Source organism: Danio rerio, chromosome 14 (assembly GCF_052040795.2).
Source record: "Danio rerio strain M-AB ecotype USA chromosome 14, GRCz13ab, whole genome shotgun sequence".
In the NCBI taxonomy this organism is placed as follows: Eukaryota; Metazoa; Chordata; class Actinopteri; order Cypriniformes; family Danionidae; genus Danio; species Danio rerio.
The window spans coordinates 6,470,473-6,492,500 of NC_141034.1; the positions used below are offsets into that span (position 1 = coordinate 6,470,473).

The 22,028-nt window shown below is 39.0% G+C and overlaps 2 protein-coding genes across 9 annotated transcripts in view; one reads left to right on the forward strand and one right to left on the reverse strand.

The window, feature by feature from the left end:
• The first annotated feature begins 1,083 nt into the window (after positions 1–1,083).
• Positions 1,084–4,773, forward strand: tubb4bb (tubulin, beta 4B class IVbb). Its single transcript, NM_198809.2, has 4 exons — positions 1,084–1,251; positions 2,202–2,310; positions 2,441–2,551; positions 3,569–4,773. The coding sequence occupies exons 1-4, from the start codon at positions 1,195–1,197 to the stop codon at positions 4,627–4,629; spliced, it is 1,338 nt and encodes a 445-aa protein (NP_942104.2). The 5' UTR covers positions 1,084–1,194; the 3' UTR covers positions 4,630–4,773.
• Positions 4,774–5,962: 1,189 nt separating this feature from the next.
• Positions 5,963–22,028, reverse strand: part of loxl3a (lysyl oxidase-like 3a) — a 58,913-nt gene continuing 42,847 nt past the window's right edge. For 6 of the 8 annotated variants that reach the window (XM_087280766.1, XM_087280764.1, XM_087280768.1 and 3 more), the window contains 6 exons: positions 21,141–21,300; positions 19,516–19,759; positions 12,879–12,994; positions 9,668–9,804; positions 9,153–9,264; positions 5,963–6,594 (listed from right to left, as the gene is read on the reverse strand). In XM_087280766.1, coding sequence (XP_087136892.1) covers positions 6,521–6,594; positions 9,153–9,264; positions 9,668–9,804; positions 12,879–12,994; positions 19,516–19,759; positions 21,141–21,300 — 843 coding nt within the window. In that variant the 3' untranslated portion in view covers positions 5,963–6,520. Of the gene's footprint in view, positions 6,595–9,152; positions 9,265–9,667; positions 9,805–12,878; positions 12,995–19,515; positions 19,760–21,140; positions 21,301–21,742; positions 21,899–22,028 lie in introns of all 8 variants that reach the window. The other 2 variants (XM_087280769.1, NM_001199870.1) reach the window with 2 other exon arrangements.

Consider the following 22,028-nt stretch of genomic DNA (forward strand, 5'->3'; position numbering starts at 1 on the left):
GATAGATGCACTGTGAACGCTTTATACAGGTTGTATTCCCTGATGAAAAACCATCTTAAGCTGGTTGGCTGGTTTTAGCTGGTTGACCAGCCTGGTTAGAGGGTTTTTGGCCACTTCCAGGCTAGTTTCCAGCCATTTCCAGCTTGGTCTTAGCTGGTTACCAGCTAAAAATGACCAGCTAAAACCAGCTTGACCAGCCTGATTTAAGCTGAACATAGCTGGTTTTGGTTGGCATCCCAGCCTGGCTAAGTTGGTTTTAGCTGGTCATCTCCCAGCCTGGCCAGCTAAGACCAGGCTGGAAATGGCTGAAAAACAGCCTGAAAACGGCCCAAACCCCTCTAAAACCAGCCTGGTTGACCAGCTAAAAGCAGCCAACCAGCTAAGGCTGGTTTAAGCAGTTTTTTTTTTTCATTAGGGTTACTATGAAAAGGGATTTACAATAGATAAATATGTACAGGTTGCTATTAATAATCTGAGGCGTGCTGATAGATGAACATAATGCCAAATGTATATGTACTGTTTATATGTACAATTCAAGATGCATTAGGGTCAATTTTGTGAATTAAATTAAGTTGTGAGGAATTTAATCATTCAAACACCTATCTTGGCATTGAGGATGGTTTTGAAAAGAGAATTGACACATTTTCAGGTACATTACAGGAAAACATTTTATGTGTGATTGTCCTTTCACAAACGTGTTGATGAGCTTTAAACCTGTCGGATGTTTTTATTTCATTGTTGGTGCCATAAATTATGAGCTTGTAGTGGCCATAAGAAAGGCAAATGATAGGATTAAGCTGTTAAAATGGGTTAAGATCGGTTTGTACAAGTACGTTTTGAAAAATACCAGCGCAGCCCCTCCCTCTTCATCTCCAAAACGTTTTGATTTTTTCAGATAAGCCTTTTGAATGTCGAAGAGCCGTTATAACCGCCCTTCTAGCCAATGGCTGTTCAGCCTCTGTCTAGATGCCGTCGCATGTACGAACCAATCGGAACAATGAGCACGTGGAAGAGCCAATGAGAACGCAGTAGACGTCATACCACAACCAATGAGAAGCATTGAAATGTAGGTGATTTCTCCAGACTGAATAAGTAGGAGCACATCTCGAATTACGACCTCATTGTCGAGGGTTTTGAGTTTGACGGGGCTTTTGCAGTTACGTTTTGTGTTTTCGACCAAGCAAATAAGCAACAATGAGGGAGATCGTGCATTTACAGGCTGGACAGTGCGGCAACCAGATTGGTGCCAAGGTAGGAAATGAACAAATTTCATTTTTTATCGTAATCTTGTTAAGATTTAGATTTTTGCGGGAAAAGCTGACGCTAATCCTTGCTTGTTTTAGATCCACACTCGGGAAAATTTAAACTGGTTAATTAATGTTGTGTTTGACTTGACTGTTGTGTTAGTCGTCTTAATATTTATAATAAAAACATGTTTGACTAAACGATATTTGTCTGAATATGATCCTTAATCTCACCCGCAACAAGTTCTTAAACGAATAGCCTTTGAAGTCTATTCCTATCGAAGGAAAATGATTGGGTTACTACAAAAATGTCGATTATTGTAAGAAAGTCATCGTGGTTTGAATGAACTAATGGTGAAACAATGCGTTAGTTTTAGGGTGTTGGCCGCGCCTGACCGGCGTAGAGTCTGATTGGCAAGGGACTCGACTCATCTGAGCTTGTTTGGAAGAGCCGAGTCTCGTTCTACAATTGTTGTCACCAGACTGAAAGGCATCGCTGACTCATTTGAACGGTTTGCTCTCGCCAGTTCGTTTGAGTCGATTTGCTTGAACGAATCACGTGTCGTAATGTGGCCGGTTGTATCTGGTTCAGTGTGCATGGAAAAGTGCGGGAACGCTAATATCATGACGCATGTTTCCCCCTGGCCTCATACATGGACCAAATTCGACTCATGTCGAACTATTGAGCGATATCTTGGGTTAATATTCGAGACAAAAGTGGAACTGTGATTCGTGCGATTTTTCTCTTAGCTCGGGTGGCGTAAAATGGCCCCGGTGACTTGGCAATCTCCATTTTACAAGTGTGGAGCCCACATAACGGGAAGCGCTGGTCATTAAATGTTGGATTAACATTTTTTTTTTACAGAATCTATCACCTTAATTTCTAGATTCGGTTTTCTTTGTGGGTCTTAAGCATTAACATGCATTTATGTTCCTCTTGAATCCATCTTATTTCAGTTCTGGGAAGTCATTAGTGACGAGCATGGAATTGACCCAACAGGCAGTTACCATGGCGACAGTGACCTTCAGCTGGACCGAATTAATGTTTATTATAATGAAGCCACAGGTGAGAGTCTAATTACTTTACTAATATTTTTCCTTTTTTTTATTTTTTTATTTATTTAATTTTTATGTATTTTTTTTATTAAATCTTTATTGTGAACCCTGAAATTCTGGAATTTGTATTTTTTCTTTAGGTGGAAAGTATGTTCCACGTGCCGTGCTGGTGGATTTGGAGCCTGGTACAATGGACTCCGTGAGGTCTGGTCCATTTGGTCAGATCTTCAGACCAGACAACTTTGTGTTCGGTATTTACCTTAATTTTTCACTCTTGTCCTCATTCAGAATCAAGGGTTTTCCCTGCTTAAAGAATTGAGGTTTTCCAATGCCATTAAATTTTGTGCCATCTCTGCCTATTAACAAACGGTCACGCCTACTGACAGACCCCAAGTTATGCTCCTGCACTGGTCGTGTGTTTTAACTATATTCAGTAGTAGCCTTTTTAAAGCCTTTTTTTTTTTTTTTTGTAAGATTACAGTGTTTTAGCTAGCAAATTTATAACTTGTTAACCCAAGGAAAAACCCTTAGTAAAAACCCTTGTTTGTGCTTTGAGGTAAACCAAAGTAGTTAACAGTCGAAGAGAATCTTACATTTTTATTTTTGTACATTTTTCAAAATTGTACTAGGACTAGAATGGGTGTTGAATAATTTTAGGACCAATTTGGTGAGCGGTTATGATCCACTTCAAATGTTGACCGCTATAGAACATCTGATTTGAATACAATGGATCCTGCAGTTGCTCCAAACAAAATTTGAATGGCAGATTGTGACCTGATATAGATCTACAGCAATGATCACATTAAAACCATATTAACTGGATTTTTTTTATTTTTTCATATGAAGTTTTGGCAGTCTATTCATATTAAAACGATCTCTTAGAGACACTTTAGGATATTTTAGATGAGAAAATACCAATATTTAAAAATTAAATCCACATTTGATTAAATTATCCTAATTTAAAACAGATGGAAAATTATTTATTTTTAACGGTTGCATTCTCAAAACAAAAAAAACGTACAAAATCAATAATCTATCAAACCGTCTATAGAACAATACGTGTAATATTTTACACTAATTCCTATCCAGAGAAACAACACCAGGGGCGTAGCAACTGCAAGGGAACGGTGGAAACGTCCCCCTCACTTTTACAGACCGGCCATTTAGAAACCGATTATTTTAAGAATGTAAACTTTTGGATTTCATACAGCTGCACCCCCTGTATATCCTATTTGCATGTATTAACTGAACTCCTGAATTTCTTATAGGCCAGAGTGGTGCTGGAAACAACTGGGCCAAGGGCCACTACACTGAAGGAGCTGAGCTGGTTGATTCCGTTCTGGATGTGGTCCGAAAAGAGGCTGAGAGCTGCGACTGTCTGCAGGGCTTCCAACTCACTCACTCACTGGGTGGAGGTACAGGGTCTGGTATGGGCACCCTCCTCATTAGCAAAATCCGCGAGGAGTATCCCGACCGCATCATGAACACCTTCAGCGTGGTGCCCTCTCCTAAAGTCTCGGACACTGTGGTCGAGCCCTACAACGCCACACTGTCCGTCCATCAGCTAGTAGAGAACACAGACGAGACCTATTGTATTGATAACGAGGCCCTGTACGATATCTGCTTCCGCACACTCAAACTCACAACCCCCACATACGGAGACCTCAACCATCTCGTCTCCGCCACAATGAGCGGTGTGACCACTTGCTTGAGGTTTCCAGGCCAGTTGAACGCTGATCTCCGTAAATTGGCGGTCAACATGGTGCCCTTCCCCCGACTGCACTTCTTCATGCCTGGCTTCGCGCCTCTGACTAGCAGGGGAAGCCAGCAGTATCGTGCACTTACCGTTCCCGAACTCACCCAGCAGATGTTCGATGCCAAAAACATGATGGCTGCCTGCGACCCACGTCACGGCCGTTATCTGACGGTCGCCGCCGTCTTCCGTGGTCGCATGTCCATGAAGGAGGTGGACGAGCAGATGCTCAACGTCCAGAACAAGAACAGCAGCTACTTCGTTGAATGGATCCCAAACAACGTCAAGACCGCCGTCTGCGACATTCCACCACGAGGCCTCAAGATGGCCGCCACCTTCATCGGCAACAGCACCGCCATCCAGGAGCTCTTCAAGCGCATCTCAGAGCAGTTCACGGCTATGTTCAGGCGCAAGGCTTTCCTGCATTGGTACACCGGAGAGGGCATGGATGAGATGGAGTTCACAGAGGCCGAGAGCAACATGAACGACCTGGTGTCCGAGTACCAGCAGTACCAGGACGCCACCGCTGAAGAGGAAGGGGAGTTTGAGGAGGAGGGAGAGGAGGAGCTCGCTTAAATTAACCAGTCTGTTCCATCTTGTGTTTTCCCTTTCAAATCTTGTCACCTTATGTATTTTTTTTTTTTTTCGTACTGCATATCCTGTCACTTAAAACCTTCAGTTGTTCCTTTTCATGTTAATAAAAGAAACATAAGAACTTAACTGCTTTACTAGTCTTTATTTTGAGTACAAGTCAAATGCAGGATTCTTAAGGGTTAATCTAGGATACAAGGTGTGGTAAGGGCTTTTTATTTTTTTTCCCTAAATGGGTTAATTATTAATGTTAATTTCTAGAGTTTGTGTATATGCGTGTAGTGTGGTTTTTTTTTTTTTTTTTTTTTTTTTCATTAGACTGCGCCAAACATTTTTTTATTATTATTATTTGTCCTAACTTTACTCATCAATTATGCACGTAGTATCTAATGTAGTTATGTGAATGTGAACCTCAATATTATGCAATTAAGTGCTGGAAAGTTTGAAAAGAGCTTGACTTAAATGAATTCAGCTCTGTTACGCATACTCGAATGAGTCGTTTAAATGGACAATTGTTTTTACTAAACAGCCTAGAGAATGCAGTTGAAGTCATGTGGTTGTGAAATGCACCCAGGCAACTTCCTAAATCATACTTCTCTATACTTGGGTGGAAAAACAACATGATGGCAATCTCAAGGGCATAGTTCACCCAACAATGAATGTTGTCACTTACTGTTAACTTTCTCCATACAAGTTAATTTCTGTTCAGTGTAAAATAAAGGAGAACGAGTACCTGTCACTATCGACTACTATATTAGGTTTTTCTGACTGGAAGTCAAATGCAGGTTTTCAAACTGGTTTAAAACCAGTAAAGGGTGAGTGATTTATTTTAGTTTTATAGTGATTTTTTTTATTTTTTGTTAATGCAAGAATGATACCTACAGAACAATGCCAGACATACACAAAAATGAAGTGTGTATATATAAAAAAAATTAAATACAATCCTGCATACTTTACATTTTGAAAATGCATCATTTTGTGTGTTTATTCAGCCAAATCACTGACATTTATGAATTTGGCAACAGTTAAAATAATGGAATATTTTAAGAAATTTAGAAGTGTTGATCAGGACCGAGGTTGATGAACAGATTTATGCAAGACGTTTATCTGATGCATTTTTACAGCAGTTTACTTTTGTGGTTTCTGTCATCCCGGACATAACAAAATGGTAGTAAATTTGCCCAGTGTTGTTTTTTTTTTCTAAAAATAAGATGTCTTCAAAAATAAATCTGCCAGCTGAAAACCAGACTGGTGTGGCCAAATGTCCCTAACAGCACACAAGGGTTAAACTTTAAAAGAGAGACTACATTTTCACAAATGTTTTCATCTTTCTTTATTTTAGATTATAAAGTAGGCTGTAAAAAGCATTTATATATTTTTTTTTATTAAAGTGCAGGTTTGTATATTTTACAAACATGATTGAAGGACATTCCAGAAATATACAAATGTACACATAAAATAGACATCAATCATTCATGGGCATCAACATGCACATATATTGAAGATTTTTTGCATTAGAAATTACAGCCTGTAAACACTCAAAAAAACTTTCTTGATGTGTCTTAAAATCCACTGGTGTTTCAGACTGAATGGTGTTCATGCTTCATACAAAAGAGAAGTGTTATAGCCACTATCTTCCTCTTTTCATTTGCATTGACACAAGCCACAATCACAGCTCTGTTCAGTCGGAAGTCCTCTGCTTGCGTGATCGTTTCTGATGATCTAATCTAAAAGTAAAGTCCGCATGACGCAGCATGTGATTGGCCCACGGTAGCAGTGGATTCAAATGAGAAAGAATAGCATTAAGTGATTAAAGTTGGTCTTTGTCCAGAGCCACGCTGTTGTTGCGGTTCCCTGGGGTTTATACACGGAAATGTTATGAGATCTTGTTGTTGAGCTGCCCGGGATAATGTTCAAACTCTTTCTCGGCCTCCTCACTGAAAGAATCACCTAAACAAAACGTAAATAACACGAGTTAAATGGTAAATTGATGACAAAAACTGAAGGGTTTGTGTACATAATGATAATGTAGTAAATCAGACATGTTTTTTTTTTTTCTCTCCATATATGGTTCCACAAAAATGACTGCATTCTACATGTACAGTTGAAGTCAGAATTATTAGCCCCCCTTTGAATTTTATTTTACTTTTTAAATATTTCCCAAATGATGTTTAACAGATTCAGGAAATTTTCACAGTATGTCAGATAATATTTTTTTCTTCTGGAGAAAGCCTGATTTGGTTTATTTCAGCTAGAATAAAAGCCATTTTAAATTTTTTAAAAATCATTTTAAGTACAAAATCATTAGCCCCTTTAAGCTATATATTTTTTTCGATAGTCGAATTTTCAATACAGAACAAACCATCGTTATACAATAACTTGCCTAATTACCCTAACCTGCCTAGTTAACCTAATTAACCTAGTTAAGCTTTTAAATGTCACTTTAAGCTGTATAGAAGTGTCTAGTATTTTACTAATATCTAGTAAAATACTATTTACTGTCGTCATGGCAAAAAAAATATTTTTAATTTCTAATCAGTTATTAGAAATGAGTTATTAACACTTATGTTTAGAAATGTGATGAATAAATCTCTCCGTTAAACAGAAATAAACAAATAAACGAGGGCTTATAATTCAGGGGGGCTAACAGTTCTGACTTCAACTGTATGTAGTTGCCAATGTCACGTGGAAACTTACAAATTGCCACTATTATAAGCTACTTATTACCTGCCTATTACTAAGATATTGGCAGTTTATTAGCACTTATAAAGTATGATCTTATTCTACATCATTAACCTACCCTACTGATACTGAAACTACTGCTACCTTATTGACTATTAATCCACTTGTTAAGACTGATGTCACACGAAGCAGCTTTCTGGTCCAAGCGCTCTATGAAACTGTACTGGAAAGCTCAACAAATGGTAATAAAGGTTTGCAAAACACTATAATACTTTTAAAAATCATGATCGCAATATACACTCACTGGCCGCTTTATTAAGTACACCTTACTAGTACCGGGTTGGACCACCTTTTGCCTTCAGAACTGCCTTAATCCTTCATGGCATAGATTCAACAAGGTACTGGAAATATTCCTCAGAGATTTTGGTTCATATTGACATGAGAGCAACACTCAGTTGCTGCACATTTGACGGCTGCACATCCATGATGCAAATCTTCCGTTTCACCACATCCCAGAGGTGCTCTATTGGTTTGTGATCTGGTGACTGTGGAGGCCATTTGAGTACAGTGAACTCATTTTCATGTTCAAGAAACCAGTCTGAGATAATTCACACTCCGACATGATGCGCTATCCCATGCTTTCATGTTGTTGATGCCAATTTCTGACCCTGTCATATGAGTGTCGCAGCAGACATCGAGACTCATCAGACCAGGCAACGTTTTTCCAGTCTTCTATTGTCCAATTTTAGTGAGCCTGTGCAAATTGTAGCCTGTTTCCTGTCCTTAGCTGACATGAGTGGCACCTGGTGTGGTCTTCTGCTGCTGTAGCACATCTGCCTCAAGGTTTCACATTGTGCATTCAGAGATGGTCTTCTGCATACCTTGGATGTAACGAGTGCTTATTTGAGCTACTAAACCAGCTAGAACCAGTCTGGCCGATCTCCTCTGACATTATCAAGGCAGTTGCACCAACAGAACTGCCGCTCGCTGAATATTTACTCTTTTTCAGACCATTCTCTGTAAACCCCTGGAGATGGTTGTGCATGAAAATCCCAGTAGATCAGCAGTTTCTGAAATCGACCAGCCTGTCTGACACCCACAAACATGCCTCGTTCAAAGTCACTTAAATCACCTCTCCCATTCTGATGCTCAGTTTGAACTGCAGCAGATCGTCTTGACCATGTCTACATGCATTGATTTGATTGTGAGTGATTAAAAATTTGCATTTACAAGCAGCGGTGCAATATTGATGCTGAAACGATATATTGTGCAGCCCATGTGGGTTGTTGGTATAACATTGCTTTTTCAGTCACACATGACAAAAGTGTAAAATGTAGTTAAACATTTATCTGTCTTTAATGAACTTCTTGTTTAAAAAAAATCTGCTGTTATTACATTTTTGAGCCAAATCTTGGTGTGAAATTACAAATAATAATAATAATAAAAAGTTACAGCTCTTTTAAATTAAAAAGAAATGAGCAAAACTCGTAATAAATACCAGAGGCATAATTTTCCAAGTGGCTATTTTACTATATAGCATTTTATTTTCTATATATCTCTAAAAGCATAAGATTTTGATATATTATTTTGTCACTAAAAGGCATGGTGTCTGACACTATATGCTAATTTTAAATCGGCCATTTCCATTGAAAACTTGTATTAGCATTACTTTTGTGTAAATGAACAGCCCAAATGCACTAAAAACTGTCGAATAAATGCCCCGTTAATTTAATGCTGTCCTCATCTAAAATATCTGAACAAGCAAGCATGTCATGATTAATAGAAACAGACAGGTCTAAAAGGACCCAGAGAACACCCCGTCTCACCGAGATGACATTTATGCAACCAGACACGATGGCCGTCGTATTTGCAGTTGCACCGCATGGCGTTGTTGGTGAAGTCGCTCTCAGCGACCTCAAAGTTGGGATTTATTATGACCTGAGAGAGGAAGAGAACACTAATTATAATCAAACTTGATCAGAACATGAGTAAAGCGTGGCTTTAAGTAAACATGACAATGTCTTTTTGTTTGTTAATCGTAATCCGGGTGGGGTTTTTTTCTGAGTAAAACCCTTCCTTCCACCTCCTACTGTGTGTACTTAAGGTTTATTACATCATTAATCAAACCAAATCCTATTAGTATCCTAACTCTTGCATGCCTGGACGTGATGGTGAGTGCTGTGAAACACTCCACCACTAGAGGACAGAAGTGAGACAGCTGTTTGACTGGTGAAAAGCCCAGACAATGGGGTCCTACGGGACCAAAGCCTGCTCATGTAACAGTCTTTGCTGCTAGTGTGCTATCTAGATGATGAAAATATAGCTGAATAAATATAGCTACCTGCAGAATGTAGTTTCCTGGCGAAACGTCCGTGATGTCAATCCACTGGCAGTCAATATCATGTCTGTACAAGTCCCAGCAGCCCACTGTGATGCCCTGCTCTCCGAAGTTAGCACATTCGTAGCGCTTTGAAACACCTGCAGAGAGGAAAGTAACACCTCAGTGTATTTTTGGAGAAACGAGCCATCATTCCAGCAAAATAACAACCTCTAACTAGCCTAGGGGTCATTCACACAGAAAGTGTTTTTGCATCACACACGCTGCCTTTCCCATGTTTTGTATGTAAATGTGCTTTTTTCAGTTTCATGCATGACATAAAAAAACACTGCTCTCAATTTTAAAGTCAGAGTGAAATCAAAGATATTTATTTTGCTAGTGCACATTTTTTTTAGGCGAACAATGAATCCATGTTAATCCACTGGAATAAAACAGTTTTTGTAAACTTTATTCAAAGTCTGAACATTTGCTTCTGCATATGGAGTGGAGTTGTTTGCCAACAGCTCGAGGGGTCTGATTTAAAACATTTTGTGTAGAAACCTTTCTAAAAGTGAACGTACACCAGAATACATTTGAATTATTCATCGATGACTATGGCTCATAATGATTTAAAGGGCACCTATGGTGAAAAATCTACTTTTCAAGCTGTTTGGACAGACAGGTGTGTAGGTATAGTGTATAGACATCATATTGGAGTGATATAAACACACCCAGTCCTTTTTTTTTTCAATTTAACAACATAAAAATGGTGGACCAATTGGAGCGGATTTCAAAGCGACCGCAACTTGATGAAGGAGTGCGGTCCCCTTGCCCACCAATATTGATTGACCTGCACGCATCACCATATCCTCAGTTTGTTGTTTCACGTCCGCCATTTTCAGCGTGTGTCAAAGCGATATCACTAAAGGAACACCCTTGCTCAATTTTTAGAAGTACGGCTCATTGGGCTCAACATAAGATCAATATTCTCCACATGATCACTCTAATCGGAATTATTGTTTGTAACTTTAGATAGGTTTGCAAACGTGTACTTTTCATTGCATCTACCTTAAACTTCATCCGTTTGCATTTCTCGCGGTCACAGAAGCTCCCTGTGATCTTCACTAGGTGCAGCTGGAAAGTGCGAGCGTGTTGCCTCACGTACATGTCTCTCCATTGGAAAAAATAACAAACTTGCCTGCAGGTTGCACACCAGAAGCACCATGCATTTTAGAATTCTAAACATAGGTTTCTATCAGGGTACACACAACTGCGCTTCAAGTTTGCGGCTGTCCGCGGTCCTCAGCCACGATTCGGGACACTTCATGCCACACGCCACAGAGCGCCATCTGATCTGAGTTTCATATTAAATAACATCCGAATGTGCGTGCCTGGTGTGCCGTGTCACGGCTCCGAGTGGCGCATCCGGTGCCTCAGTCAAAGTTAATTCAGTGTGTGTGGTTATTAGTCTCGGTGTACAAGCTCGGCACTTTAAACTAGCACACAGTTGGCTATAAAACTAAACAAAGACACAAATGATTGTGTACTCTGCTTGGTCTGTGTACGACTCGCACATGTACGGCTGAATGCTGATCCTCTCACTCATGTTGCTTCTCTCTGTCTGCCTGTCTGTTGCCAAACACAGAGCGGGGGAGTTCTTGGCTCCGCCCCCTTGTTACGTTGGGCGGGAAGTCGAAACTAATTTTCATGTGAAGCAACACACCCCTAAAGCAGTGAGCTGTGTACACACCCCCAACATGACACATTATAACACATGATAATAAAATAATCTGAACTGTGTTTTGAACTGAACCTAAACTGGCACACTCAGGAAAACCTTAATATTAATATGAAATCATAAAAAAGTGGTAAACTATGTGCCCTTTAATGTGGTTCAATTAAGTAACTATTTAAGTTAAATATGTTTATTCAGAGTTTACCTACAGCTGCACACATTCTCCCCAATGTTGCCAACTTAAAACAACATATATATAAAAAAAGGAAAGTGACAAGCGAAAAATCTAGCGACTTTTTTGGTGTAGCTAACGAGATTTTCTGAGACTCTAGAACTAGAGATCTGCGCGGGACTGAAATTTGAATCCTGCTCCCGCCAGGTTTTATAGCGCTCCGTCCAGTGGTGTAAAATAACTAAATACAAATACTCAAATTACTGTATTTGTGTAGTTTTTCTCAGGAATTGTAATTTATTGCGTAGTTTTATAAATGTGTACTTTTACTTTCCCTTGTCCATTTTTAGTGCAGTGTTATTGCACGCTCTCTCTCTCTCTCTCTCTCTCTCAGGAGCACTATAATTTTAGACCGCCCGTTCCCGTTCAAATTGCACCAGAGTTCCAAACTACTACCGTGTTTTATTCAGCTATTTCGGGGAATGCAGACCTCTAGATTGAACTGTAGCGTCTCTGCTCTTATTAATGAGCTTCGGGTGATGCCGTCACCCCAAGTTTTTGAAGTTTTCTGAGTCTATGGCCCAATCCCTAGCCTATGCCCTTATTTTTGTATGCCTTAATTTATTGCAAAAATTCCTCAGAATACACCATCTAGAGATGCACAAATTAGTTTTTTTTTTGGCATTATTGATTTTTTTTTTTTTACAACGAACAAGCGTATGTGTTAATACATTAACAATGGCGTTTGTGTTTTACGGTCATGCTTTCTTTTATAAATAATAAACCCCGCCCCCACTAAATTTCTCTATGTTAATCCATAATAATAACTGTATAGTGGTCCCACAACATAGTTTCAAATCTGTCACTCGAATACCCTGGCAGAAGAGTCTAGTGGCTGGGAATATCCTGTTTTACAGTTAATGTTGTTTTCGTGTGTTTACATACAGTTGATGAATATGGTCAGGGTGTAAATGCACAGTACAGTTATGAGCTTATTGCCATACTATATCGTTATGATAACATGATACTGTTGTCTTCAGTGATTTCCTTCGGTATAGGGTAGTTATAGTAGTCCCTATGGACGCCTAGTAAGTAAACAACCACCTTCTGCATAATTGTACTCTAAAGGTCTGTATCGCTGATAGCAAAATGATGCATTATCTTTAGGAATAAAAGAGCTTTCAAGCAGGTAAATGTCTGAAAACTAAATTGTGATTAAGGACTATCATAAGGAATCGTCAATAATAAAATAACATTTCTATGATGAGATCAAAGAATCATTGTGCAGATACATTCTGCATTTGTGTGACCTCTGACCTCTGTCTTACCCTCATGGCACTCTGTGTCCTCCAGACAGAAGCTCGCTTTATGTCCGTCTGCCACTTTGGTCCCGTTTAGAGACAGCAGGTCATAATAGGTGAAGATATCCATACTATGATAGTGCCTGGAGAACATAAACACATGGAGAAGCCATCATATATCTTTCAAATATTACTGAAAATCATTATTAAAAGTGTACCAATGTGTGCGCAATAACTGACTTTAGGCTATCCTGGATAGTAGAGCGTACAAAACTGTCATATTCATAGACAAAAAGAGATTTAAATGGCCTTGGAGAGCAGATGCACTGCTGTAGGCCTGTATGAGGCAACTGAAGCTGCAGTGTAAACACCAGGCTCTCAGACGCTGGCCACAGTCCCAAAGCCAGGTTTCCTCATCATTGAAACCTGAGGTCTGCTAGCAGTGTAAACACAGACTGCCACAAAGAGTTAATGGAGACCATTCAGAAGCGACTCGTATTGATAAATCAACTGAAAAATGCACGGCCTAAAAATACATTTCAAAAAATTGTTTCTTAAGTGCTATATCTTCTATATTGTACACTACCTTGTTATCTATCCAAGTTTTAGGAACAACAAATAATAACTTGACTTCTAGTTGATCATTTGGTGTCAGAAGTGGCTTATATGAAAGGCAAAGGCCTCTAGATTACACTTATTTTACCTAAATAAAATATGATCATGCCTTGATTTGTAATCATTAAATTAGGACAGTAAGGTTTGACTTTGCTTAGACAAAAGTATTGTCACTTTACAGAAATAATGTACAGTATGGAATATAAAGTCATGCTGCAGTGGAAAAAGAATGAATATTGTGTCTGACTCCATCATGAGCTTGGACGACTGCATCCATACATCTCTGCAATGACTCAAATCACTGATTAATAAAGTCATCTGAAAAGGCAAAGAAAGCGTTTTTGCAGGACTCCCAGAGTTCATCAGGATTCTTTGAATTCATCTTCAATGCCTCCTCCACCTTACCCCAGACATGCTCAATAATGTTCATATCTGGTGACTGGGCTGGCCAATCCTAGAGGACCTTGACCTTATTAGGATTATTCTTACAGCTGGGATTGACAACAAGGCTTAGTGTATATGCAACAGCAATAGTAAGAAGATACTTTTTAGTCATAGTTATTTGGTAGGTTTCTATCCTTTTTTTGACCTTTGTTCTTTTAAAAATCTTTATACTTTTTTGTGGATCTGCAATGTCAAATCAAACACAATTAATATATAAGTGTATAATACATAAACATATAAGTCTAAATATATTAATTTATAACAATTTTTAATAAACTTTTTGAACTGGTTTATTTAGTTTACCAATCATTTAACCTCAGAGGTCGAAAAATATAGAAAATTGTAAAAACATTTATTTACACCCATAGGTTCAGTTAACTGAAGTTTCAGATGCTAATTTCGAGAGGAGCACGTGATATGATTGAGCACGACTGGCTTCTCATCTGTAATCAGTAATAATCTAATCAGAGTGATCCAAGTTTACAATAAATGGATCATTTTCTCCCTACTGCTCTTTTTATTTTAGAAGAATCCCCCCTTCCACCCAATCTCCTCCTTTTCCTCCTTTTTCTAAGGAGGAGCTCTCGAGAACTACCTGATCTCGGATCTCCAGATATGCTTATTTGACCGGGTGGGAGCTTTGGGCTCAAATATCTCCGAGCTCAGGGTTCTCTCCTGGGACAGCATACCAAACCTGCTAAAAAACGCCAAGTATATCTAAGTGGAAACTCTTGAAATTACACAATGGGGAGTCAGTGATTATATTTCTCTATTTGGGTGAACTATCCTTTTGAGAAAAAAACTTAAAACTTAAAAGTGCTTATTTTAAAACGACGATTAAAGATAATTTGTGTATCAGATATTTGAATTATTGCTATTGACCTCATTTATTATTTTTTTAAATTATGGATATACACTGTAGAAAGTGGTTAGTTACTTTAAAAAAGTAAGTAAATTCATTTCTTCAAATTGTTAGTAAATCAATTGTAACTTGGAACGGTTAAGTTGACTTAACCTAATTTTTATTATTATGCACATAGCTCATTTACTTAATAATTTTAAGGCAAACACTTTACTCACCTTTATAAGTAAAGTGAACTAATCACTTTATAATCAATGGTTTTACTTTTTAAAGTCAGCTAATCGCTTTAAAATCAATGGGTTTTTCTCACCTATTTAAGTAAAGCAAACTAATTGCATTTAATTTATCGTAAATGATTATTGATCATCATATTCAACAGACCTCGAATAAGTATTAATCATGATATTTTACATTATATAGAGCAAATTTGACTGTGTTTTATGAGCTTTGACCATGGTCTGGTGCTTATAAGAGTCAATATTTTACTAATGCCGATTTCAGCCTGCATAAATTTAGCCCCATTTTTGACTCGCCGCCAGGTTTTAAGAAATCGCCGACAAATGCCTGAAATTAAAGGCAAATCGGTGCTTGTTACCGTGAGTAACTATCAAAGACCCAATCTGAGAGTATCGCTGATGAGTGCCGACACCAGATATTTGGCATGCTAAATTTCCGAAGCTGTCGGCGATTCAAATAATTTAATCATTCATTTTATTGTCGCCTTAGTCCCTTTATTAATCCAGCGGAATGAACCGGCAACTTATCCAGCAAGTTTTTATGCAGCGGATGCCCTTCCAGCCGCAACCCATCACTGGGAAACATCTACACACACATTCACACACACACTCATACACTATGGACAATTTAGCCTACCCAATTCACCTGTACCGCATGTCTTTGGACTGTGGGGGAAACCGAAGCACCCGGAGGAAACCCGCGTGAATGCAGGAAGAAAATGCAAACTCCACACAGAAACGCCAACTGAGCCGAGGCTTGACCCAGCGACCTTCTTGCTGTGAGGCGACAGCACTACCTACTGCGCCACTGCTTCGCCCTGATTCAATCATGCCGTGTGAAATGTGTCCTGATTGAAAACAACATCGGCGATCACCTACAGCCAATGATAGAGCAGCATCCATTATTATGGGTATCTATGGGCCACCGGGAGGTTGAGAGAGATGTTAAAAGGACTTCTTTTCAGTCTATTTGGACCCAAGAAATGGAGGAAAAACTAGTGTACGTTTGGCAGGAGCACCCTTGTCTGTTTGACGTGTCATGTGAGCATTATTACAACCGGGTCGAAAAAAAAAGTTAAGGAGAACTTGATTACTCCCTTCAAAGCCAGGTGAGCAGAATAAGTACAGATTCTACCCCACCAAAGGCTTCTTTCTTATGATGTAGTTAATAACAAAAGGTATACCCTGCGTTGTTTCCATGTCACTTCTCGCATGTGTTTGGTTATGAGATGTAATTTACTGATAGAAACAAAGTTGTCTGTGATTCTTCCAATTGTAAAGTCATGCAGTGTGAAAGCCCCTGTCGCCAATCCATCTTGCAGTGTGAAAACATCTGTGACCAGACTACTTTGAAAATCTTGCAGTCTGAACTCAGCATAATTTACAGTTACATAGAAGACTGGCATGTCTTTAATGCGGAAAGCAAAGATTAAATCAGTTAAGTAGATTAAAAATGATTGTAATCGATACCTTGCAGGCATTAAAAAATAATTATTAAAGCACCAAGCCCATGCTCTTCAGATTACGACCATGACAAACAAAATCCACTGTGGGATTGATATAACCAGTCGTGGATCATGTCGGCACACGTGTGTTCTTCTAAAACCGAGACCGCCAGCTTGAACTTTCATTCACCCTGTGGGCTGTCCAGGGTCTGGAGGCTTCTTCTCTGGTTTGTACGAAGAAATTTATATCAGTTTATGACCTCTGGAATCAGACGTTCAGCCGACATGACCACTCTGTGTTAGTAAAGCCATATGGGTCCTTGGGGCCGCAGCTGGATCAGGATGGAGTCTGAGTGAAGCTGCCAGACTTTCGAAAGAAAAACACACTTGATTGATCTTCGCTCAAACCAAGCAAACCAATTCAAGCACTTTGAGCGAACCACGTTGCCATCAGTGAACATGAACATCGGTTTATGCGTTATTCAATCTGAGCTCAAGTTTTGATGCTGCATGCCCCGCTTCAGATTGAAACATTCTATGGAAATACATGAATGCTGAGCTAAAGCATTGCAACATACTCAAGTGCATACTTGACATGCATTCTTGGATTTCTGTACTATTAACAATCCTTAGTACTCAAACAAGTGCACAATTAAAGGGATAGTTCACCAAAAAATAAACATTCTGTTATCGTTCACTATTATAAAGGTTTTGATCTTTGTTCTTTTCAACATCAAGAGATATTTTGAAGAATGTTGGTGATCTATAACCATTCCATAGTATTTGTTTTTGCTACTTTTCAACATTGATGGTATCGATTTTTTGAGTGAACGGTCCAAATGAACTCATTCATTCGTTTTCTTTTGGCTTAGTGTCGTGAATTTCGACTTACAAATTATCAGACCGGAGGTTTTGAATATCAGAAAATAGACTTTATTCTCCATAATAAAGCCAAGAAAGAGCAGAGCAGACCCCAGAGCATTCTGAAGTCTCTCCTGGACACCTTCTGAAGTATCTGTGTTTGTTACAATTTTTATACAGGATTATTTGACACACCCCTAAGTCTCTTTTTAACTCTTGACCATTTTTGAATAGGTTTTTAGTCTAAGGGGTCCTGCTATTCTTGGCTCTCAGCCCACTAGTTCATGTCAACAGAGATGTTACAGGTCTATGTCAGCAAAGTATAGATGCAACTTATGCAAAGGAACTAAGTGTTTACATACATTGTTATGATAGGATAATAACTTGATAATATGTTACTCATTCCAACTTCTGACACATATACTTTCATACAAGTATTTAACATAAATAATCAGTGCTTTACATATTCAGTTATTCTACACAATCAGTCACTCAGCCTTCTCCTAGTGTTGCTCCTGTGCAGGAATACTCATCTTACACAGACATATCACTGTATTTTTAACACAGGCTGGCATGTTTGCTGCAAACACTACATACATTTTGTGAAGAGAAAATTAACTGCTTTACACTTAGAAAATACTTCATACAGAGAGAATAAAATCTTCTTTATTAGTCCCTTTATTTATCAGGGGTTGCCAGAGTAGAATTAACTGCCAACTATTCCAGCATTTGTTTTATGCAGTGGATACTCTTTTAGCTGCAACCCACTACCGGGAAACACTCACAAACACACTCATACACTATGGCCAATTAGTTTATTCACCTATAGTGCATGTGTTTGGAATGTGAGGGAAACAGGAGCACCCAGAGGAAACCCATGGGAATATGGGGAGAACATGCAAACTCCACACGGTAAAGTCAACTGACCCAGCTGGGACTGAAACCAGCGACCTTCTTGCTGTGAGGTGTTAGTGCTGACCACTGAGCCATGTCCAGATTAACTAATTTGGTTTTTAGTGTAAAACAAACATGAAAAGTCTAATATTAGTTACGCTCTTGTATTTCCAATCATCTTACACCTTCGTTCATCTTCAAAACTTAAATTAGGATATGTTGGATGAAATCTGAGAGCTCTCTCATCCTCCATATAATGACCCAGAGACAGTCGAAGTCCAGAAAAGGAACCAAAAACGGTTCAGTTGTAATCATTTGAAGCTCCAAGAACACTTTAGTGCTCCAACAAAATCATTTGTGTTTTGTCACTCAAAGGTGTTCTTGGAGCTTCATATTATTACAGTTGAACTGCTGAAATCACATGGAATGTTTTGACAGTGTGTTTGGTTCCTTTCTGGACATTGGATGTCACTGGACTATTGCTGTCTATGATCAGAGAGCTGTTGGATTTCATCCAAAATATCTTCATGTGTCTTGAAGATGACCAAAAGTCTCAGAGGATTAAAAGTACACTTAAGGCAGTACCTCATATCTTAAATAGGGAAAGATCCTTAATATAATTAGGACCACAGGTAGTTTTCTACTGCTGCCTAAACTGCATCTCCATTAAATGATGAACATTGGAACAAGATTTCTTCCTAATTGTCGCATTTAGCTTGCTTAGGTAGGGTCAGTAGAGCTTCCCTATAGTTAAACTTGATAGCTGCATTTCTTTGAAACAACTTTGTATATTAGACTCGATAGAACAAATTACATTCTACCTCAATACTTTTGAGGTACTTTTTTTTGTGGTAAAATACTTTTGAATCTGTGAGGTAGACATCACACACGGTAATAAGACTTTAGGCTAATGACACTGATGTTTGGGCTGTGATGCCAGCTGTCCATGAGAAATCTGGCAAACTTTACAATCTCATGTTACTGTGGTTTTCTGCATAGAAAGTTTACATATTTGCATGTTAAATTGTAAAAAAAAAAAAAAAAAAATCAAAATTTTTGATAGTTCTCTGCTTACTTTAAGCGTGTAAACTAGGGGTGTCCTGGAGGGCCGGTGTCCTGCAGATTTTAGCTTAAACTTGCCTCAACACACCAGCAAGGATGTTTCTAAAAGGCCTAGTAAGAGCTTGATTAGCTAGCCCAGATGTGTCTGATTGGAGTTGAAACTACACTTTGCAGGACACCGGCCCTCCATGACCGAGTTTGGGCACCCCTGATGTAAACGCACACAGAAGGGTCTCAGGTATTACCTATGACATTCATGCCACACCCAGGAATGGCGGCCGAGTCGTGGCCGGAAGTCAGCCTTGCCGATGTTGTGTATCTCGGAGGAGAAGCGTAGCAGGCGCCGATGGCCATATGGCCAGCTGGCTTGAGCAGCTGATTTGGCGAGGCAGTTTTCCTCTGCTGCACAGTACAGCAAGTGAAGGGGTCGGTCCTCAATGTAGACAGTCTGCTCCACCAATGGAGCATTCAGCACTAGATCCGAAGCCACTATAGGTTGTGAAAGAAAGAGACCACAATGACATCCAAATAGAACAGTGTGTACGTTTACATGGACACAGTTTTTTAAGAAGATTAAGACAGTACTCTGTATCATGTAAACTGTGATTTTAGATTAGCTTAATCAAACTAAAGTTATAATCGAACTAAACAGAAAACAAATTAAGGGTGCTTTCACATCGGTGGTTCTGTTCATTTGGTAGACCAAGGGCAACAAATGAAACACTGCAGTACTTTTCTGCCGTTTTTGGGTCCTTTTCACACCACACTGATTGCTTTGGTCCAAACCAGTTGAAAAAAAACTAATAAAATGCAGCCATGTGACAAAAGTTGGTGGAATGAACTCCCTAACTGCATTAGAACAGCAGAGTCACTCGCTATTTTCAAGAAACGACTAAAAACTCAACTATTTAGTCTCCACTTCACGTCCTAATCTGCAATTGCCTCTCTGAATATCACACTAACTGAACCCAAAAAAAAAAAAAAAAAATTAATACTACTAATACTTTCCTTCTTAGACTTTACAGACCTGAAACTTGCCTATAGCGCTTATTCATTGTTGCTCTTATAGTTGTGTAAATTGCTTCCTTGTCCTCATTTGTTAGTCGCTTTGGATAAAAGGATAATGGAGGCTTTCAGCGGTGCTTCAGACTGAGCCCAGCCCAGTTTGATGAACTCTTTTTTAACAATAGGTGTACATCACAATCACGCCCCCACAAGAGCAAGCTCCTGATTGGTTAACGCGGCGCGAATGTCCACTGAAGTTTAGACTTTCGAACTCCAGCAATTCGCGCGAAACACGTGTCAAGCGTGCAAAACGCTCAATCCGCGCCGCACAGTTCGTGTCATTTGCGTGTAACGCGCCGCAGGTTGTCTATTCGCACGTTTGCATTGACTTAACATGTAAATCACTCACGCTTGACGCGCGTTCTGAGTCTGGTGTGAATGCAGCATGAGACTATGCCCTCATCCAGCACCTCTGAGTTTGTTGTGGGGGCACAAATTAAAAGATAGTGAATGAAATGGCGGCCTTTTGCTTGAGAGTTTGTATCCACCTTCATCTGTTGGCATGCATAGTGTGAGAAATTACCTGCAGTTGAACTTTAATTTACAAAATTAAAAAAGAACTTTTGCGTGAAACGCCAAAGGATACTATTGTTAAATAATGACGTAATGACGTTAATCGAACTATGCACACGTAAATGAAAGGAACATTCAAAAAGCAACTAATGTAAATAATTTAATCGTATCACTGTCATATTTAGATTAAGGTAAATAATTAGATTACTGATGTCTATAACGTAATCAGTGTTAGCTAATGCTATGCTTGATACCTATGCCAACAAACTTAAAAGACTTGCAAAGCACTCACTGTCCGAGCAAATGACGCCAGCGGAAAACTGCGCTCCAGCTCTTTTGCAGCTGACGACAGAATGATGCTGACAGTCGGTTAAGGTCATCTCATCTCCCTTACACTTGACTCCACTCATCACCATCTCCGTCACATTACTGCTGTCCCAGTACCATGTTTCCTTAACACAATGGCGAACTTGTTAGTAGATGAATTAATTTACTGAACATAAAGAAAGAAAGAAAGAAACACAAGAATATAAAGGTTGACATTTGATAATAAAATACCAAACGTAATGGTAAACGCTTATTTTGGTCGAACTCAAATTCAGTCACTCCATTGGTTGAGAGTAGGTGTTGTAAACAACGTTTACATTTCACAACTTAGAATAAATGGAAAGCCCCTTTCAGATGTAGACTCACTTCAAAAGTTTTTAAAAAACTAAATCTTTTGTTCGACTATATTTATTTGATCTAAATACAGTACAAAAAGTTAATAATGCAAAATATTTTAAATATAATTTAAAAATAATTTGAAATAACATATTATTATAACATAGGATTTAAAGACCAATTAAGAAGCAATACTTGATTATCCAATCCTATAGCGCCTTTCTTACTCACAGTAATAGCATGCAGGCAGTATTTGAGGCCTAACTGTCTGCATGCCACCATGGCTTCTCTTGTGGTCCAATTGTCGCTGCATATAGTTCCCCATCTGGAACTGATCTGAACCTCCAAGCGACCCTCGTGATCCGTCCTTCCCCCTACCATACGGATCTGCAGACAGATCCCCACTGCAAGGGCTTAGCATGCAAACTTAGCTAAATACACTGCTAACCATTAGCCATCTATGCTAATGCTTTGATTACATATGATTTTAGTAGCTTGTTGTGAGTTCACGAGGTAA

Coding starts and splice junctions, on each gene's coding strand:
- tubb4bb (NM_198809.2), top strand. CDS start 1,195: ATGAGGGAGATCGTGCATTTACAGGCTGGACAGTGCGGCAACCAGATT. Junction 1,252..2,201: donor GCAACCAGATTGGTGCCAAG/GTAGGAAATGAA, acceptor ATCTTATTTCAG/TTCTGGGAAGTCATTAGTGA. Junction 2,311..2,440: donor TTATTATAATGAAGCCACAG/GTGAGAGTCTAA, acceptor TTTTTTCTTTAG/GTGGAAAGTATGTTCCACGT.